Genomic DNA, 23764 nt, shown 5'->3' with positions numbered 1-23764 from the left:
TCAAAACCTAAGCTTCAAAGCCCTGGGCCGCCCAAGGTACATTCTACAGGCTCTCGGCAACGAGGAAATTTTAGCTCATTCAGTTTCTGCTAGTGGAGGGAATTCATCCTCATAGGACACAATTCCAAGAGATTCACTCTTAAGTTTAACTAGTAAAAGAGGATCGGATTTCCGTGTTTTTTTTTTTTTTTTTTTTCTGAGTAGGACTATCATACATTTGCACACAGCCAGTAAAACTAATAATAAATCAAGGGAGAAAGGCTAAGGTAACAACTTTGATGGAATAAATCAGACAGGCTAGTGACACACAACTGTAATCTCAGCTCTCCGCAAGCAAGTCACGGTAGGCAGAGGGAAGTCAGCCTGGGCTACATAACTAGTTGCAGGTTAGACTGGGCCAGTAAGACCGTCTCAAAACCGAAATAAAGCTTTAAAAAAAGGAGGAGAAAGAAGAGACGAGTAAGAAGAAGAAGAAAAAGAAGAAGAAAAAGAAAAGAAAAACACACAGAAAGACAACTGCTGTTTTCAGCGGAAAAGAAAACGCAGAGACGTGGTAACATTGACCCTCCGCACGCCCCGTCGCTGACATCCTTTTCCGTGGAACGGCTTGCGCAGGCGCACAGGAAGGACTCGCAATATGGGCGGAAGTGGAGTGTCCGGGAGGCTTTAGGGAAGGTGCTTGAGGAGTACACAGACACCGGGACCGTGTAGGCGTCCTTAGGCCGCCATGAACCGGCTCCAGGATGACTATGACCTTTACGCGGTGGAAGAGCCGAGCGACGAGGAGCCGGCTCTGAGCAGGTGGGCCGCTGCCCCGCGTATCCGCCCGGCCTTGGCTGAGGCCGTTGTGCTTGTCGCGTCTGCGGTCCCTGGGCGCACGGTCGCCCGCTTCACTTGAAGGGGCCTCAGGGTGCCTGATGGGGCTGCTCAGTCTCTGGGGAGCCAGGATGGACAGCAGTTTAGGAAGAGGGATGTTTCGGAATAACGTGGGCCCCCAAGCGTAAATCCTTTGATGGAACCCTGTTTACTGTTTACTAGCACTGCGACTGAAGGCAAATCAGTTATCCTCGGCTTCGCATCTATAAATGGAAATAAATACAAGTATGGGACAGTATCTTAAGCTAGTGAGGCCACAAGCCTTAGCATGAAGTACTTATCTTGAAGACTGTCAAATAGAAATAAGGAAATAGTGAATGGACATTTTTTTTGTTATGATAGACATAAATACAAAATTCTTGTCTTCCATAGGTTTTCCTTATACTAGGGGAACTGAAGTGCCTATTTTTTGTAGAAGATGCCCTGTGATAGGCACTGAAGAAGTTCTGTGATAATTCTGGAAAGGTTGTATTTTTCCTACTTGAGGAATTTGCCTTGTTTATACATATGTGTAAAGCACATACCTTTTCTCCCCTTGCTGGATATTAATCCCACGGTATTATTTTTTTCCCACGGTATTATTTTTATCTATATATATTTCATTTTTAAAATTTATTTTTATGGAGGCTGGAGAGATGGCTCAGTGGTTAAGAGCACTGACTGCTCTTCCAGAGGTTCTGAGTTCAATTCCCAGCAACATGGTGGCTTTCAACCATCAGTAATGAGATCTGATGCCCTCTTCTGGTGTGTCTGAAGATAGCTACAGTGTACTTATTATATATAAATCTTAAAAGAAAAAAGATCTTGGATCCCCTGGAACAGGTGTTACAGTTATGAGTTGCCTCGTGGGTGCTGGGAACTGAAGCTGGGTCCTCTGGGAAAACAGCCAGTGCTCTTAACTGTCATCTCTATAGCCCCATATATTTCACTTTTTAATTTTAGTTTTTTGAGACAGTCTTGAGTTCTGCCTGGCCTGAAAGTTGCTCTGTAGACCAGGGTGGCCTTGAACTCAGTGATCCGCTTGCCTCTGCTCCTACGTGCTAGGCCAAAGGTGTGCGCCCCCACACTTGACTTGTTTTTTTCCTATATTAACTAGGTTCTAGAACAGTGGTTTTTAATCTTACTAATGCTGCAACCCTTTAATACAGTTTCCTCATGTTGTGGTGACCTCTGACAAGAAAATTATTTTCATTGGTACTTCAAACTGTAATCTTGCTACTGTTATGAACTTTAATGTAAATATTGGGGTCATGACCTTCATGTTAAGAACCATTGTAGAAGACTGTAGTTCAAGGCCTGGGCAAATGGCTTAGCTTGTAAAAGCACTTGCTGTGAAAACCTGAAGACCCGAGTTCTATCCCCTGAACTGGTGTAAAAAGCTGGATGTGTTAGTAGTGTGAGTCTTTAATCCTGGCACTCCTACGGTGAGGTGAGAGGTGGAGGCAGGACATACCATCTAAGTTTGAGAACCAGCTAGCTCGCAGTATTCTGCAAGAAACAAGAAAGACCCTTTCTCAACAAGGCAGAAGGCGGGCTGGAGAGATGGCTCAGTGGTTAGGAGCACTGACTGCTCCTCCAGAGGTCCTGAGTTCAAATCCCAGCAACCACATGGTGGCCCACAACCATCTGTAATGAGATCTGATGCCCTCTTCTGGTGTGTCTGAAGACAGCGACAGTGTACTCATATACACTAAATAAAAAAAAAAAACAAACAAACCCAAAACAAACAAAACAAAACAAAAAACCAAAAAACAAGGCAGAAGGCAAGAACAGTTTCTCAAAGTTGTTTTCTGACTTCCAAATGCACTGTGCATACCTAAATACAGACACTATGTGAATACTAAAACAGTGAAGACAACATTGTATCATTGCAAGGATGCCTTTTAACTGCCTGTGAGTATACCGGCCTCCTTTCCGCTGTCCTTGGTGCTCACTGTGTATCTCAGGCTGGCCTCACACTTCCTGTGGTGTGCCACCACGCTGCCTTTTTTCCCTTCTGCCGTTTGAGTATTGAGACCACAGGTGTGCGCCATCACACCTCACACCCTCTTGCTGCTTGTGAGTAGTCACTGTCAGTTCCTTTCTGTCCTACTGAACCTCCTGGATGCCACTCAGATGTTCTCCACTTGTACAGTGTTGTCATTTCTCGGGTGTCGTGAAAGTGGAGTTATGCACTATGCAACCTTCGGAATTTGGCTTTTTTCCCTGGAGATTTGCCTGTGGTAGTGTGTTGTGTGGATCTTACAGTTTTCCCCCATCCCTACCCTCCTTTGCTGTGCTAAGGATTGTAAGGATCAGGTCCAGGGCTTTGTACCTGCTAGGCAACTGTTCTGTCCAGAGTTACATCCCGGAGTACTGAGATGTAGTTCTTCTCCCTTTCCTTTTTCCTTTTTTGGTTTTTGAAGACAAGACCTCTCTGCAGCCTAGATTGTCCTGGAACTCATTCTGTAGACCAGGTTGGCCTTGAACTCAATAGATCAGTCTGCCTCTGCTTCCAGAGTGCTGGGATAAAGGCATGTGCTACCTCCTTACTGTTACTACTAATACAGGCTCTCATGTATTCTGGGCTGGTGACGTCTGATCCTCCTTCCACTTCTCAGCTACAGGGATCACATACATTTATACCACATCTGTGTATGTGATGTTGGTGTGCAAACCCAGGTGAGCACTCTACAACTCAGTAACAGCCTCAGCCTTTGATTGTTATGCAGGTGCCTCACATCATATTAGAAACTGTAGCGAGAATCCTAGAATCTTGGTTCCTTTAAAAAGCAAGAAATCTTATAAGAGTATGTTTTCCTCTTACTCCTAGGTGTAGGGATATGAGGCTGCTTTGGACCATTCACAGCAGCTGACTATGATTTGCCTCGTGCTCTAGCAGAAGAATGGTTTTGCCAGTTGCAGGTCGTTTCTGTGACTGTGTGACATTTGGAATTCTGGGAACTTTTCAGAGCTAGGGCTGCAAGAGGTGGAGTCAGTAGTTGTTGGTTGTTTAGGAGGCTTGGTTGTGTTAGTAGTCAGGCTCAAAGAAGAAACAAAAGGGAAGGAATTAGATTCAGGGACCTCCCTTTCTCTCTGCCCCTTCCCCTCCTCTATCCTTCTTTCTCTCCTATTTAGTGATAGGGGATGAAATGGGATTAAAATGTGGAAAAAGAAGAACGCACAAAGTAGCAAAGGCCAGCTACAAGAAATGTCTTAGATATTTAATTTGTTCTTGTTTTGAGACAAGGTCTCCTTGTGTAGCCCAGGGCTGGCTTTGAACTCTTCGCTAAGTGCTGGGATTATAGGACCATGCACTGCCCTGTCTGAGTTAATTCATTTAAATGTTTTAAATTACATTTTAAAAAAGGCTGTGTATGTAGGCATATGGATGCTGTGGCATACATGTGGAAGTCTGAGGACAACTGGTCTCCTGCCATGTGGGTCCCAGAAATTGGATTCAGGTCATCAGGCTTGGTGACGAGCCCTCTATCTGCTGCTGAGTTATCATGCAGGCCTTGACTTCATTCATTTTTGTTTTATTTCTCCTAGTTATTGACTATAATAATTCTGTTAGGAAACTAATCATAGAAGTCAATATAAGTTGATAGAAGTTAGAATTTGGAATGTAATGTAGCTCAATGGTAGAACAAGTGCTTAATGTACAGGAAACTTGGGTTCAGTTTCCAGCACCAGGAAAAACAGTCAGTGTACATAGTTCTCTCTATTCACAGTTTTCTGTAGCATAGTTTTCTGTCTTTTAAATTAAATTATAATATTAATTGCTATTATTTTATGTTGGTGTATTAACTGTGTATTAAATTTGTCTTTATTTAAATAAGGCTCTCAGTTCTGTGAAGTAAGCTTTTTTAGTTTAATGGAATTAGTACAGTGGTATTGGAAAGCAATGTGATAATACAAGAAGCCAAAAAGAAAGCTGGAGAGAGGGCTCAGTGATTGTCTTAGTCAGGGTTTCTATTCCAGCACGATGTTTGTGACCAAGAAGCAAGTTGGAGAGGAAAGGGTTTATTCAGCTTACACTTCCAGGTTGCTGTTTATCACCAAAGGAAATCAGAACAGGAACTTAAGCAGGTCAGGAGGCAGGAGCTGATGCAGAGTCCATGGAGGGATGTTACTTACTGGTTTGCTTCCCATGGCTTGCCCAGATTGCTTTCTTATAGAACCCAAGACCACCAGCCCAGGAATGGCACCACCCACAATGGGCTGGGTCCTTCCTCTTTAATCACTAATTGAGAAAATGCCTTACTGCTGGGTCTTATGGAGGCCTTTTCTCAACAGAGGCTCCTTTCTCTGTGATAACGCTAGCTTGTATCAAGTTGACACACAAAACCAGCCAGTACAATTGACCCCTTGTCAACTTGACACACAAACACATCACTATTAAGCCTCAACCCTTGCTTTCTTATTCATCCCCAAGATCTAAATAACTTTAAAAGTCCACAGTCTTTTTTTTTTTTTTTTTTTTTTTTTCTTTTCTTTTTTTCGGACCTGGTGACTGAACCCAGGGCCTTGTGCTTGCTAGGCAAGTGCTCTACCACTGAGCTAAATCCCCAACCCCCCACAGTCTTTACATATTAAAAATTCAGTCCCTTTAAAATATCTAATATCTTTTAAAATTCAAAGTCTTTTTAAAATTCAAAGTCTCTTAACTGTGGACTTCACTAAAATACTTTCTTACTTCAAGAGGGAAAAATATCAAGGCACAGTCAATCAAAAGCGAAATCAAACTGTAACTGTCTGGGATCCACTCACGATCTTCTGGGCTCCTCTAAGGACTTGGGTCACTTCTCCAGCTCTGCCCTTTGTAGCACACACCTTGTCTTCTAGGCTCCAGCTGCCTGTTCTCCACTGCTGCTGCTGCTCTTGGTGGTCATCACATGGTACTGGCATCTCCAAAACACTGCTGTCTTCCACTGCAACTAGGCTTCACCAATAGCCTCTCATAGGCTGTCTTCATGGTGCCAAGCCTCAACTCCTTTGAATGACCCCTTGAGTTCTGGGCCATCAGTTGTAACTGAGGCTGCACCTTCACCAATCGCCTTCCATGGCTTCTCACAGTGCCCAGCCTCAGCTGTTCTTCATGACCCCTTCAAACGCCAGTACCTTTAAAACCAGTACCACCTGGGTGACTCTTATACATTATCAAGTCCAGCCACAGCATGAGGTACTACCTTGGCTATCTCTGGAACAGACTCTGTGCTCTCAGAAAACACTTCCCAGAAGATTTTTCACCTCAATGATGCTGGTCTCAACTAATTTCTTAGCTCCAGCTGACCAGCATCAATAGTCCTAGTAATGCAAAGGTTTCACTTTAGTAGTCCTGGTATCTTGTTAATCACAGCTGATTCTTCAGCCCCAGCTAACCAAAACCACAGAATTATCACAATCAAAACAGCAACAGCCCTGCAAGGAGTCTTTAATCTTCCATCTGAAATCTCACAAGCTAGGCCTTCACCTTCTGCACTGTCCTCAACATTATCTTCCGAGCTCCTACAGAATATCCCACAAAGAATTTAACATCCCAATGGCTCTTCTATCTCAAAGGTCCAAAGTCTTCCACAGTTCTCCCCAAAACATGTCAGGTTGTTACAGGAATACCCCCTTCTGGTACCAGTTTGTCTTAGGTTTCTTTTTTTTTTTTTTTGTTCTTTTTTTCGGAGCTGGGGATCGAACCCAGGGCCTTGCGCTTCCTAGGCAAGCGCTCTACCACTGAGCTAAATCCCCAACCCCTGTCTTAGGGTTTCTATTGCTGCACAAACATCATGACCAAGAAGCAAGTTGGAGGGGAAAGGGTTTATTCAGCTTACACTTCCAGGTTGCTGTTCATCACCAAAGGAAGTCAGGACTGGAACTCACATAGGGCAGGAAGCAGAAGCTGATGCAGAGGCCATGGAGGGATGTTACTTACTGGCTTGCTCAGCTTGCTTTCTTATAGAACTCAGGACCACCAGCCCAGGAATGGCACCACCCACAATGGGCTGGGTTCTTCCTCCTTGATCACTAATTGAGAAAATGCCTTACAGCTGGGTCTCATGGAGGCATTTCCTCGACAGAGGCTCCTTTCTCTGTAATAATTCAGCTTGTGTTGACGCATAAAAATAGCCAGTACAGTGGTTAAGAGCCTTGGATTTTCTGGCCAAGGACTTGGATTAGAGTCTCAGAATTCACAGGGCAACTCATACTGTCCGACTGGAACTCTGCGGAACCCAGTTCCCTTTCTGGCCTCTGTGAGCACCAGGCAACACAACTCATGTCCAGATACATACAAGCCGAACACCTATACACACACAAGAAGAAAAGAAAGAGATCAGGTTATACTTGTGGCTCATGTCTGCAGCTCAGCATTCAGCAAGGAGAGGCAGGATTGTTTGTTGCAGGTTTGAGGTCAGCTTGCTCTGTATAGCAAGTTTCAGGTTAGCCAGAGCTATATAGCGAAACCCTGTCCCTAAACAAAAAAAGAAACTCAGAAAGCCAAAGCTGAAAAAGGAAGGATTAGCTAATCTCTTGCCTATTAATGAGCATTGTCTATATGTAATATGGTAAGTATATTGCATGTAAATTTGTAAAACTTAAGATTGCAGTAGAGCAGTATCTTAGATAGGGTTTTACTGCTGTGAACAGACACCATAACCAAGGCAACGATTATAAGGACAACATTTAATTGGGGCTGGCTTACAGGTTCAGAGGTTCAGACCATTATCATCAAAGCAGGAGCATGGCAGCATCTAGGCAGGTATAACACAGGAGGAACTGAGAGTTCTACATCTTCATCTGAAGGCTGCTAGCAGAATACTGACTTCCAGGCAGCTAGGATGAGGTTCTTAATGTCCATGCCCACAGTGACACACCTACTCCAACAAGGCCACACCTCCAGGCCTCCCTGGGCCAAGCATATACAAACCATCACAAGCAGTAAGATGATAGAAGTTTTAAATAGTTTTATTTTATTTTGTGGTGCTATACCTCAAACTGAGGTCTTTGCACATACTATGTAAGTACTGTAGTCCTGAGCCACATCCAGGCCCTGATTTAATATCTTTAATATTCATGTTCTCTGTACTTCAAATGTATGCTAGTTCTGAAGATGAAGTGGATGTGCTTTTACATGGAACCCCAGACCAAAAACGAAAACTCATCCGGGAATGTCTTACTGGAGAAAGTGAATCAAGCGAAGATGAGTTTGAAAAAGAAATGGAAGCTGAACTAAACTCCACCATGAAGACAGTGGAGGACAAGTTATCCTCGCTGGGAACAGGTCAGCTTCAGGCTTAGTTTTCATAGATATCCTATAAAGGATATCTTCTTCTGTGTCTCTTAAACTTTGTGTAGGTGCTGAAGAATTACTGTGTGTGTGTGTGTGTGTGTGTGTGTGTGTGTGTGTGTGTGTGTGTGAGTGTGTATGTGAGAGTGTGTATGTGTGAATGGTGGGTGGCGCTGGGGGTTAAATCTGGGTCTTGTGTTTGCTAGGCAAGTTGTTTTACCACTTAGTTACAGCCCCACCTCTTTCAAATATTTGAGACAGGGTCTGGCTAAGTTACCCAGTCTGGCCTTGAACTCACTGTAACCTCTGTGATACTCCTTCCTCAGCCTCCTGAGTAGCTGGGTGACAGAGCTGCACCCCCAGGTCTGACTAATATGATACTTATTAAATGAAGGAATGGATGTACTTGGCGATCTGTACTAGAGTTTTCTTTGTTGACTGACGTTTCGTGCATTATTAGAAAGGTGCTATGTGGTAGCAAATCCCTTGCATTGCTTCCCTTTGTAGTTAGAATAAAAAGCACAGGGCATACAAAAATATTTTTAGAGCTTGATGGTAAATTTAATGGTGTGTCATTACAAATTCCTGTCCCTTTGTAGTAGGTAATAAACATTTCACTTTTAGGTCTTTATATATAATTTACTTGACCCAAAAATTGGTTTGTAAAAATAAGATTGGTCGGGGTTGGGGATTTAGCTCAGTGGTAGAGTGCTTGCCCAGCAAGTGCAAGGCCCTGGGTTCTGTCCCCAGCCCCGAAAAAAAAAAATAAGATTGGTCAGAATCTTAAAAAACTGAAAGATGTAATTGAGGCAGAGGGAGAATAGGGACCCAAGCTTGTGAGACATAAGCTGGAGAGAGGAAGTATGCTCTTGGCTCATCGCCCTGCCTAATGCCCCTTGAATTAAGATATCCCTTTCTTATTCTGTGTGGTGTATTGTGCCATTAAGAGGCATGCTGGTATATATTTTAAAAGCATAATAGGTATACTGAAAACCTGGAAATATGACACTTAAACTTTAATTAGCTTTGTAGGAAAGGAGAAAGAATGATTTTTTTCTCTAGTTTGGAACACTCTCCAAGGAGTAATTTCCTATAGCTGCATAGGGCACAGAAATCAAGTCAGTCTCTGCCATAAAACATTTTATTATACCAATGAGGTCGTGAGTGAGTTCCTCCTGTTTGAAGTGTTGGAAGTGTACATGGAGGCTTTTTTTCCCTCATGGATCATATGTGGTTTAGTTTGTAAACTTCACTTCTGGTTTGGCAGGGTCTTCCTCAGGAGTTGCCAAGGTGGGAGGAGTTACAACAAAATACTATGATGCGATATATTTTGATTCTGATTCTGAGGATGAAGACAAAGCAGGTGAGTAACATTCTGCTCAGCCCAGGTGTACTTATGAGTACTATTCGCTGTAACAGTGGATGATACTAGACTTTTCTCCGCTTTACATTTTTATTTTATGTTAATGGGTGTTTACCTGCATGTGTATCTCTTCTCTCCACTCTAAAGTCTACTGTTTTGTTTTCTTTAACATATTCTGGGTCCTTAAGAATGTTAGACAAGGGCTGGAGAGATGGCTCAGCGGTTAAGAGCACTGACTGTTCTTCTAGGGGGTCCTGAGTTCAAATCCCAGCAACCACATGGTGGCTCACAACCATCTGTAATGAGATCTGATGCCCTCGTCTGATGTGTCTGAAGACAGCTACAGTGTACTCATATAGAATAAATAAATCTTAATTAAAAAAAAAAAAAGAAGGGGTTGGGGATTTAGCTCAGTGGTAGAGCGCTTGCCTAGCAAGCGCAAGGCCCTGGGTTCGGTCCCTAGCCCCGAAAAAAAGAAAAAAGAAAAAAGAAAAAAAAAAAAAAAGAATGTTAGACAAGGGGCTACAACAGTGGTTCTCAGGAAAATACTGAGACGTTTTAATCCTCATGTATGGCGATCCCCAATGGTAAAATTTATTTTTGTTGTTACTTCATGACTAATTTTGCTACTGTTGTGAATTGTAATGTAAATATCTGTGTTTTCTGATGGCCATTGGCAACCCCTGTGAAAGTGTCCTTCAACCTCCAAAGGGGTCACAACCACAGGTTGTGCCCAGAGGATAAGGGCACCTGCTATTGTTGCAGAGGGTCCTGGTTCAGTTTCCAGAGCTCACCTTGCCCCTACAGCTACCCTTATATAACCCCAGTTCCAGAACTCACCTTGCCCCTACAGCTACCCATATATAACTCCAGTTCCAGAACTCACCTTACCCCTACAGCTACCCATATATAACTCCAGTTCCAGAACTCACCTTGCCCCTACAGCTACCCATATATAACTCCAGTTCCAGAACTCACCTTGCCCCTACAGCTATCCATATATAACTCCAGTTCCAGAACTCACCTTGCCCCTACAGCTACCCATATATAACTCCAGTTCCAGAACTCACCTTGCCCCTACAGCTATCCATATATAACTCCAGTTCCAGAACTCACCTTGCCCCTACAACTATCCATATATAACTCCAGTTCCAGAGGACCTGGGTCCCTGTTTTGGCTTCAGCAGGCACTAGGCATTTATACAGTGTACTTAACATACACTCATATATGTAAAATAAACCTTAAGAGAATTACCATTGGTTTTTAAATATTATTTTGTTCTGATTTTAGTATTTATTTGAGAGATGGTCTTGGAGTGTAGCCCCCTCTGACTGCAAACTTACTGTGCAGCACATCTGGCCTCACATTCATGGCAGTTCTCATGCTTCTGCTTTGCAAATGTTAGGATTACAGATGTGAGCTGCCATTGTCTGGTTTAGTAATGATTTATGTTTGAGAACTTGTGGTGATCTTATATGCGGAAAGTAGTTCATAGGACTAAGGATGGAGCTCAGTTTACAGAATTGCTTGCCTGGTGTACACAAAGCCCCAGATGTGATCCCCAGTGTGGACGCACCTGTAATTCAAGCACTTGGGAGGTGAAGGCTGGGGTATCAGAAGCATAGAATTATCCTAGGCTACCTAGCAAGTCGAGGCCAGCTCTGCCTACACAAGACCCAAATCACATTCTTAGCATTTTTTTTTTCTTAATCAAAAATTATTGTGTATGTGTGTGTATTTATGAGAGCTCATTTTACAAGTCACATATGGCTGTAGAAGACAACTTGTGAGAGTCATTTCTCTCCTGCCACCACATGAGTCCCAGGGACTAAACTCAGATTGTTAGACTTTCGAGCAGTCTCACCTTCCTCCCTTTTGTTCTTGACAGGGTCTCATACAGGCTAAGCTGGTCTCAAACTTTGTATGTAGCCAAGGATGACCTTGAACTCATGATCCAACTTCCTCTATCTCAGGCACTGGGATTGTAGACATGTGTCAGCATGCCCAGTTGGTTTTAAGTGGGTTTTGTTTTTTATTATTTGAACTTAGCTCTTTGGCCTCCTTTATCTTTTGTTTTAGTGTCTTAATTGGACAAGACTCTTATTTTTTTTTTTTTTTTCGGAGCTGGGGACTGAACCCAGGGCCTTGTGCTTGCTAGGCAAGCGCTCTACCACTGAGCTAAATCCCCAACCCCGGACAAGACTCCTATTGGAAGAATAGCTTTATTTAATTTTATGCATTGTTTTGGGGATAGGGTTTTACTTTTGTTGTCAGGGTATCCAGGGATGCACTGCATAACCCAGGCATGGCAGTTCTCCCGCTTCAACTTTCCAAGTGTTGAGACTGCTAAAGAAAGGCTTTAGGCATCCTTTTCTTTTCTTATTTTTAGTTTAATTTTTTACTTACTTTATATCTGGCTCACTGCCCCCCTTCCGGTAACTCCCTCCCATTTAGGCAACTTTTTTTTTTTTTTTTTTTTTTTTTTCTGGAGCTGGGGACCAAACCCAGGGCCTTGCGCTCGCTAGGCAAGCGCTCTACCACTGAGCTAAACCCCCAACCCCCCATTTAGGCAACTTTTAAAAAGATAATGTAATAGAATAAATAGATAGTATGGGAAACAGGAGTCATTTGATATTAAGAAGTGTAAACTTTAGACATGATACTGATCCATGTTCTTAACCTTTCTAACTAACACAAGTGACCAAGAAGAAGAAGAAGAAACAACACAGGATTCCAACAAACGATGAGCTGCTCTATGATCCCGAGAAAGATAACAGAGACCAGGCCTGGGTAGATGCAAAGAGAAGGGGGTAAGAATTTAAGTCTATATTTAGAATCTTTAGAGAAAGCCAGAGTTATTTTTCATTGCTTTCCTGTTTGACTGTATGTGTCTTTGTTTTCATACAAATACATCAAAAAAGTACAATACATCGAGGATTGAAACTTGAATACTTGGGCTGGAGAGATAGTTCAGTGGTTAAGAGCACTGGCTGCTCTTCCAGAGGTCCTGAGTTCAATTCCCAGCAGCCACATGGTGGCTCACAACCATCTGTAATGGGATCTGATGCCCTCTTCTGGTGTGTATGAAGACAGCTACAGTGTACTCATATAAAATAAATAAATCTTTAAAAAAAAAAAATTAAAAAAAAAAACCTTGAATACTTTATATGAAAATAGCCAGCAAATTTTAGTCAAACAGTTTTTATCTGTCTCTCTGTTTTTGAGACAAGATCTCTCTATGTAGTCCTGGCTGTCCTGGAATTTGCTCTATAGACTGGGCTGGCCTTGAACTCCCTCTGCCTCTTTAGTGCTGGGATCAAAGGTGTGCGCCACCACCGCCTGGCTGAATTTTTATTTGTTTTTAAAAAGATTATCATGTAACCCAGACTGGCTTCAAACCTTAATATGTTCTTGGGGCTGGCCTTAAACTCTTGCTTCTACTTTCCAAATGCTGTCTGAAGTTTCAGGTGTGTCACCACAGCAATTAATTGTTGCGTTATTAATGAATCTAAACTGTTAAGAGTTTCTTCATTTGGGGTTGGGGATTTAGCTCAGTGGTAGAGCGCTTGCCTAGCAAGCGCAAGGCCCTGAGTTCGGTCCCCAGCTCGAAAAAAAAAAAAAAAAAAAAAAAAAAAAAAGAGTTTCTTCATTTAAGAAACAAAAGGGGGTTGGGGATTTAGCCCAGTGGTAGAGGGCTTGCCTAGGAAGCGCAAGGCCCTGGGTTTGGTCCCCAGCTCCGAAAAAAAAGAACCAAAAAAAAAAAGAAACAAAAGAACGTTTTTATTGTTCTTGTGAGACAGGGTCTTGTTATGTTCTCCTTATGTATGCTGCCTTGGCTAACTTACAGCAGCCCTGCCTCAACCTAAGTGCTGGGATTGTAGGTGTGTGCTGTGCCATCATGCCTGGCCTTCCCTCTTGCCCCTACTCTCTGGTACTAAGATTGAATTTAGGCTCTTGAGTATGCTGGGCAAGTGATGTCACTGAGGTGCATCCTTAACCCTCATGTTGCTTTTTAAAACAAGGTTTGATTACTGTGTAGCCCAGTGGGCCTGGAATTTGTAGTCCTCCTACCTCAGCCACCTGGGAAGCAGGGACTGTTATAAAACTAAAGTTTCAGTGGTTGGTTGGTTGGTTTTATTGGTCTTTGAAAATTAACTTTTTCGGGGTTGGGGATTTAGCTCAGTGGTAGAGCGCTTGCCTAGGACGCGCAAGGCCCTGGGTTTGGTCCCCAGCTCCGGGGGAAAAAAAAAAAAAGAAAAAAGAAAATTAACTTTTTCAAATAGACACGCTAAACTTTTTTTTAAAGTTTTTTTGTTTGTTTGTTGGGATAAGGTTTCTCCTAGACTGACCTTGAAGTCCCAGGGCTATTTTGCCTCAGCCTCCCAAGTGCTGGAATTATGACTGTACACTACTATTTTTATTTTATAGTTTTTTTTTTTTTTTTTTTTCGGAGCTGGGGATCGAACAGGGCCTTGTGCTTGTTAGGCAAGCTCACCACTGAGCTAAATCCCAACCCCTAGTTTTTTTTTTTTTTTTTTTTTTTTTTAATTGGGTATTTCTTATTTACATTTCAAGTGTTATTCCCTTTCCCGGTTTCCAGGCCAACATCCCCCTAACCCCTCCCCCCCCCCTTCCTTATGGGTGTTCCCCCCCCCCTCCCCCCCCCCTTGCCCCCCCCCCCCCAACAATCACCTTTCCCTAGGGGTTCAGTCTTTGCCGACCCAGGGCTTCCCCCTCCACCCCTGCTCTTACCTGGGATATTCATTGCTACCTATGGGGTCAGAGTCCAGGGTCAGTCCCTTCAGTGTCTTTTGGTAGTGGCTTAGTCCCTGGTATTTTATAGTTTTAAATCATTTTGAGTTTAGAGTTTTAGCATCTAAATTGTTAATTTTATTTTAGCTATCCTAGAACTCTGCTGACCAGGCTGGCTTGGAATATGCAGAGATCCGTCCACCTCTGCCTCTCAAGTGGTTCTTTGCTCTTGTTTTGTAATCCCAAGTGCTGGGGTTAACGATTCGTGTCACCTTGCAGGCCCAAGAACAAAATGCTTCTGAGTTTGTCCATACTGTAGCACAGTACTTCTTATGGCTGCACAATGTCATCGTATGTGTGTCCACCAGGAGAAGTTTGTTCTGTCTGCCTTTTGACTGTCACGAATAGTGTTGTCAACACTGATGTGCACGTACTGGCTCGAGCCCCCACTTCTGCTAGTGTGGTGGAAGCTTGTGGTAATTCTTTGTTATAACCTTTCCTGTGCACTCGTGTGTGGTGCTAGATATGGAATGTATGCTGTTATACACGCTAGGCGATATGGAATGTATGCTGTTATACACACTAGGCGGATACCCAGCTGCTGAGCTGCACCCTCAGGGCCTAGGAGGCTTTGCTTCAGTTCTTACAGGGATGGGTGTCTGGTTTCACGTCTGAAGGGTTGATGTTGCTCTGGAATCACTGTACACACCTTTTAGCTTCAGTTCTTCCACCACATCCTTTCCCTCTTCCTGATTTACTCCTGTGCTGCTTCCTCCAGTGCCCTCTGGTGTTTAGTTACTGCAGCTTCCTTTATCTTATGTTCTGAGGCAGGGTCTCCTAGGAAACTCTTTGGCGCATGGAATTTGCCCTGCATTGCACTGGAAATTTGTTCTTCCTGCCTTAGCTTTCTGAACTTATTTTACTTTACATCTGTCATCCATCTATCTATCTATCTATCTATCTATCTATCTATCTATCTATCTATCTATCTATCTATCTGTGTTTGAATTATTTATCACTATGTGCATATGTGCCAAAGCTTGCCTGTGGAGGTTAGAGGGTCCTGTAGGAATCATGTAAGTTCTCCAGATTGAATTCAGGTTGTCAGGTCCGTGACAAGCACCTTTATGTGTTAAGCCATCTTACCAGCTCCTCTCCTTTCAGTTTTGAGAGAGTCTCTCCCTGAACCCTGAGCTGTGTCCAGCTGGCTGACTGGTGAGTGGCAGGGATCCGCCCGTCTCCATGCTCTTTGTGTGGGTGCCAGAACCATAGCTTAGGTCCTTGCACTTGCAGAGCAGGCCTGCCATGCCTGAGCCCCTTCCCCAGACCTCCTGGGCCCTCTTTTTGTGTGCTTTAGAGACTCACTCAGATTGGTGTGGAGCTCACTGTGTAGTCCAGGCTGTCTTTGAATTTGTAGTCTTCCTGTGTTGTCTCCCTAGTCCTGGGATTACTGGTGTAGACTGTCTTGCCTGGCCAACCTAAGTTCTTGACTACAAATACAAAATAGTTTCTTAGATTTTCCATGTTTTTGCTGTCTTATTTTTGAAGAGCCCTGGCCAGGTGTGTGGAAGAGTTAGTTTCCTGTTAGAACTCACCTGAGATTTTTCTCGCAATCAACTGAGACTAGGTTTTTTGTTTTTTTTTTTTTTTTTGGTTTGTTTATTTGATAGGTTTAGCTTTTATGAGATACGTCTCATTTTAGGCCTTGAATCTGGCTCCCCCTGCCTCTGTCTCTGGAGTGCTAGGATTTCAGGCATGGACCACTACATCCCACTAAACTATCTACTCTGAAAGAAAGTTACTGTGTGCAGCTTAGACTTAAGGAGTGAGGAGTTAGGCCCTGCTACCCTGAGATTTGATTTGTTTTGATTTTGAGTACCTTTTTTTCTTTTTTTAAAACTTTCTGCTTCTGCGGGGTGTTTTAGTTAGATCTTGTAAACTATGTCCCTAGAATATCCCTAGAATTAGCCATTTCTGGTGCTGGAGAGATGGCTCAGTGGTTAAGAGCATTTGTTGCTTTTTTTTTTTTTCTTTTCTTTTTTTTGGAGCTGATTTGTTGCTTTTGTAGAGGACCTGAATTTGGTTTCTAACACCCACCATCCTTACCTTAAGTCCTAGGGATCCCACACCTTCTCCTGACTCCCCAAGACACCAGACACAAACATTCATACACTTAAAGCAAAATAAAAATATAAGTAATAATTACACAAATAACTGCTTCTCTGGGTACTGATCTTTTTCTGGACAGTCATTAGAAACCAAGATTTGGGGCTGATGCACGGTGCAGGCAGGGGTAGGGGACATGTCATCCAGGCGTTGTACAACTTTAGACCAATGGAAGAAAAAACGCAGCAAAAGTTGAATTGGATGACACCCAAAAGCAAGAAATTAAAGAGGCCTTTGACCTATTTGATGTTAATGGGTCTGGAACCATAGATCTGAAAGAATTGAAGATTGCAATGCAGGCCTTAGGATTTGAGCCAGAGAAAGAAGAAGTTAAACAAAAGTTAACTGAAATCAACCAGGAAGGGCTGGCACCATTGGTTTTGAAGAATTTTTTTCCTATTATGAATGTAAAAATGAGTGAAGAAGATGAGAAGGAAGAAATACTGAAGGTGTTTAAATTATTTGATGATGATGCTACTAGAAGCATATCACTAAATAACATCGAAGGTTGCCAAGGAGCTAGGGAAAACTTAAGATGAGTGACAGGAAATGCTTGATGAAGCTGATGGGGATGGGGATGAAGAGGTAATGGAGGAAGAACTCTTGAGGATGATGAGGAAGAGCCTTTATTAGCTTTGCTTTGTGCCTTCTAGGAAGACTGCACAGCTTGCCTGTTAAGCAGTTCAATAATGGAATACCTTAGTGTACCCTGTTCTATTTTTACTTTAGGTTAGTCTCTTGGTGTCTAATCTGTGCCAGAAGTTATATGTTCTTACCAATGTTATTAAATCTGTAGTAGCAAGGGAAAAAAACGACTTATTTGGACTGTGAACCCCAAAACAGTATTCCCACATGGTATTTTTAAAGCTGTAGATTCCAAAGATACTTAACCTTTATTTTTCAGTTGAACTCCTCAGATCCAGATGAAATTGTTTTTTTAAAAAAAAAATTTAGGGGTTGGGGATTTAGCTCAGTGGTAGAGCACTTGCCTAGCGAGCGCAAGGCCCTGGGTTCGGTCCCCAGCTCCGAAAAAAAAGAAAAAAGAAAAAAAAAATTTAAAAACGGTATTTTTCCATCATTTCCTTTTATATGACTTTTTAAAAACCTGATAACATTTTTTTAACAAGTTCCTCAAATATGTAATGTATTAATAAAACTGGGTGAGGGGTACAATGTTTCTAAAAAAAAGAAGAAACCAGAATTTGCTAGATTAATGTATTTTTCCTTCCCAAATTTCTTTTTCTGTTTTAGTTATCACGCTTTTGGATTGCAAAGACCATGTCAGAAACAACAGCCTGTCCCAAACAGTGATGCTGTTTTGAATTGCCCAGCCTGTATGACTACACTGTGCCTTGATTGCCAGAGGTAAGGGACAATGGTAAACGTACCACAGGGAACAAGTGAGTCTACCCTGACCCTAGAGCAAGTCTCTCCCTGAAACCAGAAACAGTTTAGTGGTCCCTTGCTTAAATCACAGGCAAACATTTTACTGTTGCTGTTTATGTGAAAAATTGTCTGACCAAACTGTAGAAAAAGTGGTAACTATGATGTGTGATGTAGTTACAAGAATCTGAAGAATGGAGTGGGTTTTATTTACGTGCATGGTCTGTTAAAAGTTCATTTCTCTGGTAATGTATTTCTTAAAAAGCAGGAGTGAGGGCGGGGCAGGGGGGTTCAGTTAAGTCAGCAGGGTGATATTCAGTCTGACTCTAAGCTGTAGTTGTCCCCACACCGCTGGGGTTATGTGGAATGTTTCAGTCTGACATGTTAGCTGAGAAGGCAGAACTAGACCAGGTGGTGGTGACGTGTGCCTGTGATCACAGCACTCAGGAGACAGAGGCAGGCAGGATCTCTGAGTTTGAGACCAGCCTGGTTAGAGTGAGTCTCAGGATGGCTAGGGCTACACAGAGAGAGAAACTCTGTCTCAAAGAAAAAAGAAAAAGAAAGCAAAATACAACAAAGCCAAAAAAATGTGCACTTCTGCTCACACAATACTCCATATTCAGTTCAGCAGGAGGTTTCTTGGTTTTTTATTAGTGTCATTCCTGAAGGAATTCAAATCCTGGCAGAAAAGTAGAGTTCCATTCTCCCATTCTCTGAACAGTGGAGATGAAGCTAAGCCAATTTCTCTTTCTGTCATTACTTTGCTACTGTAGAGACCTTTTTGTTGCCCAGTCTTTGCTAACAGACTCACAGTAACTAACGGCTCAGCGTAGTGCTGACCAGCAGTCTGTTCTTTTGAGATGGACTCTTACTATGCAGCCCTCACTGGTCTGGAACTCTCTTTGCACACAGAGATCCACCTGCTTCCTAAGTGCTGGGGCTAAAGTCATACACCACTAGACTTGGATTTTATTTATTTATTTATTTATTTACTTATTTATTTATTTTGAGGCAAGGTCTCATTACGTACCACAGATGGCCCTGATAGTCTTGATCCTCCTGCCTTAGCCTTTGGGAGCTAGATCACAGGCTACATGTCTAGTGAGCCAGAGTTTATGGTCCTCAGCAACAACTAATTTTGTTGTTTTAGATTTATGTGAGTGTTTACCTGCACAAATGTGTGTTCACCATGTGTGCAGGTCGGATGGGTCGGAACACCTAGAACTGGAATTACACATAATTGTGAGTGCCACGTTGGTGCTGGACACCAAATTTGGCTTCTCGGGAAGAGTGAGTGCTCTTAACAGCTGAGCCGTCTCTGTAGCCTGTTTGTTTATTTAGTATGCACGTGTTCCCATGCATTCTATGGCATACGTGGGGGTCAGATGACAGTTTGTGGGAGTTGTTTCTTTCCCTCCACCATGTGGGTTCTGGGGATCAAAATCATAATCAATTCAGTACATGATACATTCAAAGCAAGTGCTATACCACTGAGCTACACCTAGGTGACAGTTTTTTGTTTTTTTGTTTTTTTTTTTCCTTTTTCTTTTTTTCGGAGCTGGGGACCGAACCCGGCGCCTTGCGCTTGCTAGGCAAGCACTCTACCACTGAGCTAAATCCCCAACCCCAAGTTTTTGTTTTTTGTTTTCATTGTTAAATATAGAATGCATTGTACAGGTCTTTAATTATAGCGCTTTTGAGGTAGAGGCAGGAGTATCTCTCTGAGTTCAAAGCCAGTCTGGTTTACATAGTGAGTTCTAGGACAGCTAGGGCTACATAGACAAAATATTTTTCAAAAAAGAAAACATTATTTTCATGTCATCCTTGCACAGGGGGAGTGCTAACCTCTGTGTTGTTTCAGATTTAATACATATGCTGCTGAGTTGAACACAAGGGACAGTTTTGAAAAATTGCAATTATTAGTGTATTTATTAACATAGTAATTAAACTCTGTTGGTCTCTGTTGGCAGGATGGTTCAGGTCTATAATCCTGTGGGTTAAAGCAGGATGATTGCTGTAGGTTCAAGGCTTCTCTTGGCTATAAAGTGAGAACGTGCCTCACAGTAAACTAAAATGAGCTGGAGAGAGAGCTCAGTGGTTAAGAACACTGTTGCTCTTGCAGAGGACTCAAGTTCAGTCCCAGGTAATCCAGTGCCCTCTTCTGCAGGTGTCAGGCATGTATGTGAAGTACACAACTACAGGCAAAAAGCTTTCACACATAAAAAATAACTTTTTTTTTTTTTTATAAACAAAGCAATATAAACCTCAGATAATTCAAGACAGAAGACTAAGTGTTTTTTACTTTAACTGAAGTGTCAGCCGCCTGGAGCCTGGGTCTCACAATGTTATCTCAGTTACCATTTTACTTCCTCCAATTTGATTTTAGACTTGAACCAGTTAAGTATTTCTGCATATACAGACCCTTTAAAGTATGTGTGTGTTTTGTTTTTGGTTGTTGTGCTCTTAAATGATTTATTTTTTATGTATATGAGTATTGTAGCTGCCTTCAGACCCACCAGAAGAGGGTATCAGATCCCATTACAGATGGTCATGAGCCACTGTGTGGTTGCTGGGAATTGAATTCTCTGGAAGAGCAGTCAGTGCTCTCCAGCCATCTCTCCAGCTGGGTTGATGTGCTCTCGATTGTTTTCTGAAACAGGGTTTCGATATGTAGACTAGGCAGGCCTCAAACTTTGGGCAGTCCTTTCTTATTTCCCATGTAATGGGATTACTGGCTGTTGTAAGAGTTCTCTAGAATATGGTTCAAATTGAACAGAACAGCACACGCCTATAACGGCAGCATTTGTAAGGTAGAGAGAAGGATCCTGAATTCTAAGTTTATTTCAGCTACACATCAAGTTCAGGCAGCTTGGATTGTGTAGCAAGACCTGGTCTTGACTAAAAATAAACTTTAGGGTCTGGTGAGATGGCATAGCTGACAGCAGTGTTACGGAGCCTGACGACCTGAGCACACACCTGACTGCATACACACTGTGCTGTGCCCACCTTCCCAATCCCCACCTCCAGAAATACACAACTGTGATGGTGGCTCACACTTGCTAGCCCAGACCAGGAAGGCAGAGGCAGGAGGATCAGGAGTTAAAGGCCAGTCTTAGTTATATAGCAGGTTCAAGGCCAGCCCAGGTTATGTAAGGACCTGCCTCAAAAAAAAAAAAAAAATTAAATATTATCCATTAAGTTCCTAGCAGTGTTTTTTGTTTTAAATTAAAAAATATAATTTTTAATTATAGAGAGATGGCTCAGTGGTTAAGAGCACTCAGGGGTTCAATTCTCAGTAACCACATGGTGACTCACAACCATCTGTAATGGGGATCTGATGCCCTCTTCTGGTGTGTCTAAAGACAGTGACAGTTATACTCATACAAATAAAATAAATGAAAAAAAAACCCAAATTTAAAACTTGATCTATAAATTATTTTTTCTGGGATAAAAGTTGTTTTTTTTTTCCCCCAAGATGGTTTGTCTGTGTAGGTGTATACCTCCAGTGCCAGCTTTTCTCCTTTATTGTACTAATACAGATGTGTTGCTTGTGTGTATGTCTGTGCATCATATGTACGCAGTGCCCACAGAATCCAGAAGAGGGTGTCAGATCCCCTGGGACTGGAATTTTAGATGGTTATAAGCTGTTATGTAGATAGTGCGAATTGAATCCAGGTTCTCTGGAAGAGCAGCCAGCGCCATTTCTCTAGCCCCTAAAATTTTTTTAAGATTTATTTATTTTATGCATAAATAAATGCTCTAAATATGTAATAAATAAGTGTTCTATCTGTATGTTTACTTGTGTGTCAGAACATATACACAGACTCACACATGCCTTTCAATCAGGAACTCAGAACATTGGGGCAGGTATCGAGGAACTTGTGTTGCCGCCTGGGTGATTTGAGTACTGTTAATCGCCTAATGCAGCACAACACAAAACAAAATAAAACAAAAAAACTTTCACAACTGAAGCCAGGCATGGTAGTTGGCACATGCCTTTGAGCCTGGTAGTCAGGAGGCAGAAACAGGTGAATTTCTGTACGTATGAGGCTAGCCTGGTTTACATATGGAGTTCCAGGTTGGTCAGGGCTACCTAGTGAGACCCTAGCTAAAAAAAAAATTATTTTTTTCAGTGCTGGAGATTAAATCTTAAGACTTTGTTCATGCTTTACCATTTACCCCAGCCTAGCGATATATTTCCATTTGTTTGTTTGTTTATAGTTTTTTGAGGCAAGAGTATATGTAGCCCTGGGTATCCTAGAACTCAATATGTAGATCTAACTCTTCTCTGAATTCACAGAGATCCTCCTGCCTCTGCCTCCCAAGTGCTGGTGTGTGTCACTATGACCCACCTTGCATTCTGTTTAAGGAAGATGTTTCTCTATGAAGTGGTGGTCCACGCTTGAAATCTCATTACTCAAGAGGTTGAGACAGGAGGATTATGAGTTCCAGGTTAGCTTTGGCATCTCTGTCTCAAAAAATAAGTAAAGAGATAAAAGATGTCCCATATTCTAACAACCCTTTCAAGTTTCCTTAAATTCACATTTCATTCCCTTATCTTTATTTTGGTGGATATTTATGTAGGTTTTTTTTTAAAGATATATTTATTTATTTTATGTATATGAGTACACTGTAAATTCAGACACACCAGAAGAGGGCATCAGATTCCATTACAGATGGCTGTGAGCCACCATGTGGTTGCTGGGATTGAACTCAGGACCTGGAAGAGCAGTCAGTGCTCTTAGCCATCTCTCCAGCCCTTATGTAGGTTTTGTATCTCAAATTTGATGTAAAAGTGACCACTATTAAATCAAAACTCTTCATTTTGTTCTCCTTATAGGCATGAATCCTACAAGACTCAGTACAGGGCAATGTTTGTGATGAATTGCTCTATCAACAGAGAGGAGGTTCTAAGATACAAGAATTCAGAAAATAGGAAGAAAAGGCGGAGTGCTAAGAAGATGCGGTCTAATCCTGAAGACCTCGCAGAGAGAGATGTGGAAGAACTCTATCACCCTGTCATGTGCACAGAGTGCTCAACTGAAGTGGCCGTCTATGACAAGGATGAAGTCTTTCACTTTTTCAATGTTTTAGCAAGCCATTCTTGAACAATGTGACAGGTAACTGCCCAGCTCTGTGTATAAGGCAAATATAGACTCTTATCTTCCTCTTTCCTATCCATTTAATTCAGTGACATTGTTATTAAAACAGTATTTCATCTTTATGAAAAGGAATGGTTATCAACCTTTATCTCTTCTCCCTTCTTTCTTTTTAATTTTCCCATGAGTATTGATAAGACTGATCATTCATTCCATTTCTGCTGCATATTTGGAGACTTTGGGGCTTCTTATTTATTAGCTTCCTAGAATCAAACAGTTTTAGAATAAGTATTTGTTTCCTAGTCTTTGGTTGTCCATTTTCTATTGCTATAACAAAATACTACAGGTTGGGTGTTTTATAAAGAAATGAGTTTTATCGGTTGGCAAGATGGCTCTGCACTTGGCATGCAAACCCCATAACCTGAGTTCAGTCCCTGGAATTTGCAATGGAAGGAGAGAATCAACTCTTGAAAGTTTTCCTATTTCCCAAACATAAGTGCACGAATGTACACATGCATGACACACACACACACACACACACACACCCCATTTTCCTGAAGGGGCCTCGAGTACGCTCTGAGAGGAACTATTTTCTATCTCTAATCTCTAATTACCTTCAAGCTACAAGTCAGGAGAACTGGGCCAGTGAGGGTTTGAATGGAATTGAGGCAACAGGTAATGAATGGTTCCTTCTGTCTTCTGTGGCTGGGGTGTAGCAGTGGTGGGATGCATGCTTGATATGTGCAGGTTCCTGGGCTGGATAGCCAGCACCACATACACAGGCACACGGGGGAGTTTCCAAGAAGTTTCCAGTGCTTAGGGCATGGTGGACTGTAATTGGGAAAGACAAGAAGGGAATGGGGG

General features: G+C 42.2%; 1 protein-coding gene and 2 pseudogenes across 1 annotated transcript; 2 read left to right on the top strand and 1 right to left on the bottom strand.

Annotated features, from left to right (window-relative positions):
* The first annotated feature begins 610 nt into the window (after window positions 1-610).
* On the top strand, window positions 611-23045 carry Eapp (E2F associated phosphoprotein). Its single transcript, XM_032907736.1, has 6 exons — window positions 611-801; window positions 7953-8131; window positions 9405-9500; window positions 12199-12310; window positions 17670-17783; window positions 22642-23045. The coding sequence occupies exons 1-6, from the start codon at window positions 728-730 to the stop codon at window positions 22907-22909; spliced, it is 843 nt and encodes a 280-aa protein (XP_032763627.1). The 5' UTR covers window positions 611-727; the 3' UTR covers window positions 22910-23045.
* LOC116905049 lies at window positions 16555-17319 on the top strand (annotated as a pseudogene).
* Window positions 19596-19692, bottom strand: LOC116906338 (annotated as a pseudogene).
* Window positions 23046-23764: the final 719 nt, after the last annotated feature.

The sequence above is a fragment of the Rattus rattus genome, chromosome 7, assembly GCF_011064425.1.
Source record: "Rattus rattus isolate New Zealand chromosome 7, Rrattus_CSIRO_v1, whole genome shotgun sequence".
NCBI lineage: Eukaryota > Metazoa > Chordata > Mammalia > Rodentia > Muridae > Rattus > Rattus rattus.
The sequence above is the reverse complement of the archived record's forward strand: the minus strand, read 5'-3'. Positions and strand labels throughout refer to the sequence as shown.

Bases quoted from the DNA above. Each gene is read 5' to 3' on its own strand.
- Eapp (XM_032907736.1), top strand. From the start codon at position 728: ATGAACCGGCTCCAGGATGACTATGACCTTTACGCGGTGGAAGAGCCG. The intron at 8,132-9,404 runs GTCAGCTTCAGG...CTGGTTTGGCAG, and splicing joins GTTATCCTCGCTGGGAACAG to GGTCTTCCTCAGGAGTTGCC. The intron at 17,784-22,641 runs GTAAGGGACAAT...TTCTCCTTATAG, and splicing joins CTGTGCCTTGATTGCCAGAG to GCATGAATCCTACAAGACTC.